The following is a 6,903-nucleotide window of genomic DNA, read 5'->3' as shown; positions in this document are numbered from 1 at the left end:
TTTATCCGGATCAGTGTCCTTCAGTCGCTCTCATCCTCAGCGTCATACGTGCATCCAGTTCATGTAGTGATTTGGACATTTCTTCTAATGTCATTGTCAGACCTGTGGTTACTCTCAGCAGCTCACCAGACTGGACCCGATGGTGTCGATCCTCCTCTGCGCTTCCACAGACTGAGATGTTAGGAAACAGTTCACCGTTCTGATGTAAAACCTTCCACACGACCAAAGTAGACAGAAAATAGGAGCAAGCCAAGATCAGAGGGGAGAGTAGGAAAAGCACGACTGCTCTCTACAGTAGCAGGAAGAGAACAATGTCAGGTGTTCAGGTGTTACAAACTTTTCACTAAGCTGATCCTCCTTTCTGTGTTATCAGGTGCAGCAAGGTGTACAACAAAGTCCAGGAAGTGGAGCTTGTACTCATTGAAGGTTACGGTGGCCGGGAAGTGCAAAGCAACATTACAAAGACTGAAACACTTTTTCAAAGCTTGAGACAAAGTTACATTTTGGAAAACATTTTTATCCAACCATAAAACACAATTACATGGGCGAAAATTTTTTACCAAGGGCAAAACAAATTGACATTTTAGAAAACAAATTAGCAAGACGCAAAACACTTTTTCCCGTCCCGAAACAAATTTACAAACGATCGATCCCTCACGGAAAGGGAATGTACTTCATACCGGAAGTGACGAGTGAGCGCGGGTGATAGGTGTTGTTGGTGAGCGCGGTTAATTCGTGTTTTCAATGTGGAGAATATGGCGTGAATATGAAGCATATAGCAATAGGAAAAATAAGTTTTTGGTGACCGAACATGGACTGCGACCGAGGGATGTTTTGCCCGTTTTGTGGTAAACACTTGAGCAGCTTAACGCGGTTTTGCTTTACGTGTGGTCGGTGTTTGGAGTTTTTAAAGGATGCGAACCAGACATACTGCATCATTGCGTTCAGTATTTTAACGAGGGCCACTCGTACGCTGTAATCGTGGACATGATGTCAGGTCTACACGGTGTAAACATCAGCTTGAGGACTCTTAAAAGTAAAGTGAACGAAGCCGGGATGTACCGCAGAAAGGATTATTCCTCTCCAAACGCCGTGAGTAACGCCATCAGATCTGAACTTCGTGGACCTGGACAACTATTTGGCTACCGCACGATGTGGCAGGTACTTAAACAAAAGTACAATCTTCGAGTGAAGAGAGATGATGTGATGGATTTCCTCCGGGAGCTCAATCCCCGAGGGTGTGAGAGCAGAGTACGCAGAAGGTTTACAAAAAGAACCTATCACTCAATGGGACCTAACTATATGTGGCACGAAGATGGTTACGACAAACTTAAGCCATTCGGTTTGGCCATTTCGGGATGCATAGATGGATTTTCACGTAAAGTATTGTGGCTTGAATGTGGACCAACAAATAATAACCCAACAGTGATTGCTCAATATTTCATGTCATGTGTGCGAAACCTCTGTGTCATCCCCATGAGACTGAGGACTGATTGCGGCACTGAGAACGGCATAATGGCTGCAATTCAATGTACCCTACGCCACCATCACAGTGACTACTACTCTGGAGCGTCCAGCCACATGTATGGCTCATCTGTAAATAACCAGCGTATTGAGTCCTGGTGGTCTATATTTAGAAAGGGAAGGTGAGTTGTCTTCATATAGGGTCATTGCATCTTTGGTCATTCGGTTTTCTTCTTGGGAACGAGTAATGAAAAACGAGCACAATAAAGATCTATAAAAAATGTAAAGCAAGTCCTGCCCGTCAGGAAAAGTAGTTGTTCCTGAAAAGAAAATTGAATGACCAAAAGATTCACAGACCATACATTTCTTTACAACTAACCTTGGATTTCATTATTCAAACATATGTGTATATATATGAGATGCTGGATACTTCAATGGGAGTCATGAGCATCAGTGCTTATTGAGATATTGCTTTGGTGATGTTATTCAGAAGGACTTGGATGAGTGTGTGAGACTGTGGAACAGTCACAGGATTTGCCCTTCCAGAACAGCAGCATGTCCAGGAGGAATGCCCTATGAACTCTACTACTTACCACACAGGTAATAAAGAGATCATAGTATTAATAGAATGTTTTAACTTAGATGAAAAGAACTGCAATTATGTTCTCTATTTAACATAGGTTTGGCTCCAGAGACTGGATTTCAAGTGGAACAGGCTGAACTGGATGCCCTTCCTGAGGCCAGCCTGTCAATGACTCCTTGTGGGGACCCAAACATGCAGGAATACTTGGACTTTGCCATGGGACACAATCAGATACAGAAGCCGGAGAACTGGGAGTCTGCATCAGAACTGTATATGAAACTAAAAGAAATGGCTCAGCTATGAAATGATCAAAAAGGTTTTTTTTGAAGTGGTGAAACACTGCTGCCTGTCTGAACACAATATTTATGAATCTGTCACTCAAAGCTTAATTGTTTAAGTGTGAAGTAAATTAATCAAATGAGTCAAAAATAGTAATGAGCATTTATTACACTTGTTTCTTTATCTAAAACAAGTGATTCACAAAGGGATCCCAATTTGAGAGTTATGGATCTAAAACATTTTCAAAATGTACAAATGTACACGTAGGCTCACGCTGGTCATGCGTGTGACGTACAACAGAAGCGCTGCGCTGTTACACTACGCAAACTCACTCGAGGCCCACAGCGAAGGAAATTAATAGTTGAATGAAGTCGTTATTTTTGTTTGTTTTTGCGCACAAAAAGTATTCTCGTCGCTTGATAAACTTAAGATTGAATCACTGTAGTCACTCGGACTATTTTAATTATATCTTTTATAACTTTTCTGGGCCAGCAAGTTTCGATCCCTTAGAAGCCTATGGAGGAGTGATCCAGCTCTCAGATTTAATCAAAAATATCTTAGTTTGTGTTACGAAGATGAACGAAATTCTTATGGATTTGGAACAACATGAGGGAGAGTAATTACTGACAGCATTTTCATTTTGGGGTGAACTATCCCTTTAAAGAACACCTTAAACAACAACTGTTTCAGAGTCTTAACTCTAGGGGTCATCCATCGTATAGCTTAGAAACACCCAAATCCTGGACTATTTTGAATTCCAAAGTCCATTTGTGACTTAAACAAAGTGTATGAGTCTAGGAGTGGTAATTTCAAAGTGTTTGAACATGCATTTGCCATTGGGAACACAGAGTCATCCAGGAACTCTATTTGTGGCAGTGGTTCCAAGCCAGATGGGGGAAGTGAGGACAGCCCAGTAGCAAACATCAAAATATCTTCTACAGACACAGCAGCCTGGTCTTCTGCAAAGAAAAAAACAATTCAGATACATCATTTCCATGTGTTTTCTTAACTAGTTATACAAAACAAATGAACTAACAAACCTTCACAATCAAGGAGATAGTCTGCCCAGTAGGCCATGGTTTGACTTTCTTTAAGTCTTCGATTACTCCCCGAAGGACTGAGGTCAGTTTTGAAGAGTCTCTGAAGTTCAGAAGCAGTGATTCGACTTTCGGAGTGGTACAGGACAGGGGCCAGCAAAGTAGGGTGTTGCTGTAGTGCATTCAAAAACTCCAGGGTTGAAAGACCGTCTCTGAATCTACAGAGTGAACAAAAACATCGTTTCACTGCTGTGTAGTGCCAATTGAATTTAAATTATCTAAAGAAAACTATTAAATATTCTCTTCTCTACAATTAATATCCACCTTAAACATACATTTGGGGGGAAAAATTATGTTGAAAATTGATTTAAGAAACCCTATTTTTGCATTGCACATTAAATGTTAATTGTTACAAACTAAGTATAACACAGAAACAAAAGACTGGAATGACACAGACAGTTGGGTGGCTTGAGCACTCATACGATGCCTTCAGAAAGTCTACACACCCCTTGCACATTTTCAAAACTTTGTCGCATTATATAATCAATTTCAAATAGTAATATCAATCTTTTTTCTCCTCACTCTACACACACAATACATCATCATGACAAAGCAAAAACAGCTTTTTAGAAATTGTAGCAAATTTCATAAAAATTAAAAACTTAAATATCACATTCACACAAGTTAATGAACCATTTTCTCAGTACGCTGTTTAACCCTTAAACAGGCAAGAGTGGAAAATGCTAAGCAAAAAATAATTTCTAGTAATTTTTTATATCATCTGGACTTAAATAAAACATATCCAAAAGAATTTTAAAAAAATTAGATATATTTTTGGATTTTATGAGTCACTTTGCCTGATTAGGGTATAAAAAAGGACCAAGTCATTAATCTGTTGACTGTTACTGCATGTTTACACCAGATCTAATGTTGACAAATGATATATCATTCAAAAGCTTACGAACTCGAGACAGCCTGTGAAACCCATTTTGAAATTGGACGTTGCGTAACTATTGAAACGGTACTCTAAATTCTTTTAATGGGCTCCTCCCCTTTTGGGCATTGTCATGTTTCATAATTTATGATCAAAACCTTTTTTTATCTTGACAAAACACATTGCCAGAAAGGTCTAAGTCTCAAGGTTACATATTTTGTGACAGAAGTGATATTTGGACATAAGTTTATTAATTTGTTATGGCAGAGTGCTTACAATTATTCACCCGGTGGCTATTTTTGGTGTTATGCCTAAACAAAATCTCATGGGAACTTCAATTTTTGTGATATCAACTTCAAATTTGGAACACAACTTTGTTATATATATGGCTTTGATTTTATTGTAATAAATATTTTTTAAAATACATATTCTATAAAAAATGAAACAAAAAAATAGTATATTTGATTTAAAACCAAAACAAAACAAGACCAAACTTAGGTCTATATTCCATAGCATTGTTGAATTACAATCATTAATAGTGCATTTTAAATAGAGCTAGAGTAATTCCTTTTTTATACCCTAAACAGGCAACGTGACTCAGGAGTCACATACATTTCAAAACATCAACAACAACAACTAAATAACAACATGAACAACATATTACTTAATTTTCTCCTTCAGCACCTTAATACAATGTTTACAATTAATGTCAGCATTATTTTAATTAGTTTAATATATATATTTACTATTTCTAAAATTTGATTGTTCTGCACCACTGGCAGCCATGTTTTATTTAGGTCAGGCTGACTAATTGATCACAAAAAATTTGAAGCAAATCATGTGACCAGCATACTCAAGACAGACCAGGCTGTCATAAGTGATAAGGATTTGATGAAAAAAATCATTCTTATGCCCCAAAAAAAGACAATAAAAACGATGTGACTCGTGAGTCACGTTGCCTGTTTTAGGGTTAAGCACCTTTGGAAGTAATTCCTGCCTGGATTCCTCGTGTATGAAGCTACAGCTTTACACACCCATCAACATCACCACACTCTTTATATCTGATTTTCAGGGACACACACAAGAGATACTAAAACATCTCTGCATGTCATGATCTCTATGAGAACTGGGGTCAGAAATAGATTCAGATCACTTTAATGAGTAACTGGACTGATTTTCCTCTATGGAAGAATTAGTCAGGAGGAGAATCCTGAGATCTAATTTCTGTTTTTGCTTTGTCGTTATGATGTATTGTGTGTAGATTGATGAGGAAAAGGATTAATATATATTTTAAATTACATCTATAAGGTGAGAAGACTTAATGAAGGCACTGTAGTTTGACAGAATGAAGGAACATCACATATCAGTTGAAATACACTAAGGTACAAATTCTGTCACAGTGACAAATTGATAACAGATATACATGCCTGCATAAACCAAAGATGGGGACCATGAGGCATTTCAAACTAGAAAATTTGTATATAAATACATAAAAAAAAGAAGAAAATCATCACCACAAATATCATCTTACCTTTCAATTACAGATGAGTTGCGGTCAATAATATACCATTGGAGGTAGTCTGACACGATTTCTTTCTTTTCTTCCACAGTAGCCACATGTCTCAGACAACCTGCTGTCTGTAACATTGTGCTGTGTCTCATCATACATTCTTGCAGAGCATCCAATGAAGCAGCATTCAAAACTAATTAATTAATTAATTAAATTCTGCACGCGATATAGGAAGTAATCATTGTCTCAAAACACTGCAGGAACTATGTAAAATTCTGCCCTACCATACCCTAGCCTTATGCTACTCTCACCTCTTGCAAAGCTTTCCCTATTTCTTCATCAGTTATTAAGCTATTTGTTGCTTTGAATGAAGGCTGGCCTGCAAGATAATGTACAAGATCTTCCGACAGGAAATGGGGCCCTGGACCTCCATGCACAACTGACACAGCAATCATCTTTCCTGCCAGGTAGTATTCATCCTCCCTAACAGCTGTGAATTAATTCATATTGCAAAATAAAACAAACAATGCATTACTGTAATATACAAGCATATGTCATGTGATTATATATATGGTCAATGAGCATAAACCAACCATTAGTAGCCTATAGTACACATCTATCCAATATGCATACCATTTGCATTGTAGACCAAGAACCGATGTCCTTCTGGTCCATCAAAAATGGGCCGGTCTTTTAGGTGTTTCATCAGTAGAGTCAAAAACTCTCGTCTTGGACCACCACTGTCAATTCCCTCTTCCAGAACACCAGTATCATCAGTAAATTTCACCAGCATGTCACAGGTTTCAGAATAGGTTGTACGCTTGAAACCTCTGACTGCCCCATCCCAAAAGTTAGCCCTTGAGATGTTGAACCGGCTGACTTTTTTGTGATCAATAGGAAGTGACAGGTTTGCCACGATGTCAGGTAATGTAATGCCCGTCTCCTCCCTGTAATGACAAAAAGTGACTTCATTTGTTGATATACCAGAACTATTGTACAGTGAAAAAACTGGAGTGCTATAGTCAAAAGCTGTCATATTACATTGCTGTGTGTTGAAAATTCGTCACATTGACAGCAACCGGCTCTTCGTCTTCTT

The 6,903-nt window shown here is 38.2% G+C and overlaps 2 protein-coding genes across 2 annotated transcripts; one reads left to right on the top strand and one right to left on the bottom strand.

The window, feature by feature from the left end:
- The first annotated feature begins 939 nt into the window (after positions 1-939).
- On the top strand, positions 940-2,452 carry LOC123965822. The gene is made up of 3 exons (XM_046042173.1): positions 940-1,646; positions 1,955-2,064; positions 2,145-2,452. Exons 1-2 carry the CDS (start codon positions 988-990, stop codon positions 1,974-1,976), a joined length of 681 nt encoding a protein of 226 aa, XP_045898129.1. The 5' UTR covers positions 940-987; the 3' UTR covers positions 1,977-2,064; positions 2,145-2,452.
- Positions 2,453-2,476: 24 nt separating this feature from the next.
- LOC123965821 (G2/M phase-specific E3 ubiquitin-protein ligase-like) lies at positions 2,477-6,895 on the bottom strand. The gene is made up of 6 exons (XM_046042172.1): positions 6,849-6,895; positions 6,441-6,754; positions 6,119-6,297; positions 5,829-5,935; positions 3,367-3,581; positions 2,477-3,285 (listed from the first exon to the last, which is right to left on the bottom strand). Coding segments are annotated over exons 1-6 (1,053 nt in total). The 5' UTR covers positions 6,851-6,895; the 3' UTR covers positions 2,477-3,049.
- Positions 6,896-6,903: the final 8 nt, after the last annotated feature.

Source organism: Micropterus dolomieu, unplaced genomic scaffold (assembly GCF_021292245.1).
Source record: "Micropterus dolomieu isolate WLL.071019.BEF.003 ecotype Adirondacks unplaced genomic scaffold, ASM2129224v1 contig_11413, whole genome shotgun sequence".
In the NCBI taxonomy this organism is placed as follows: Eukaryota; Metazoa; Chordata; class Actinopteri; order Centrarchiformes; family Centrarchidae; genus Micropterus; species Micropterus dolomieu.
Note: the sequence above shows the minus strand (reverse complement) of the source record. Positions and strands in the feature narration are given on the sequence as shown.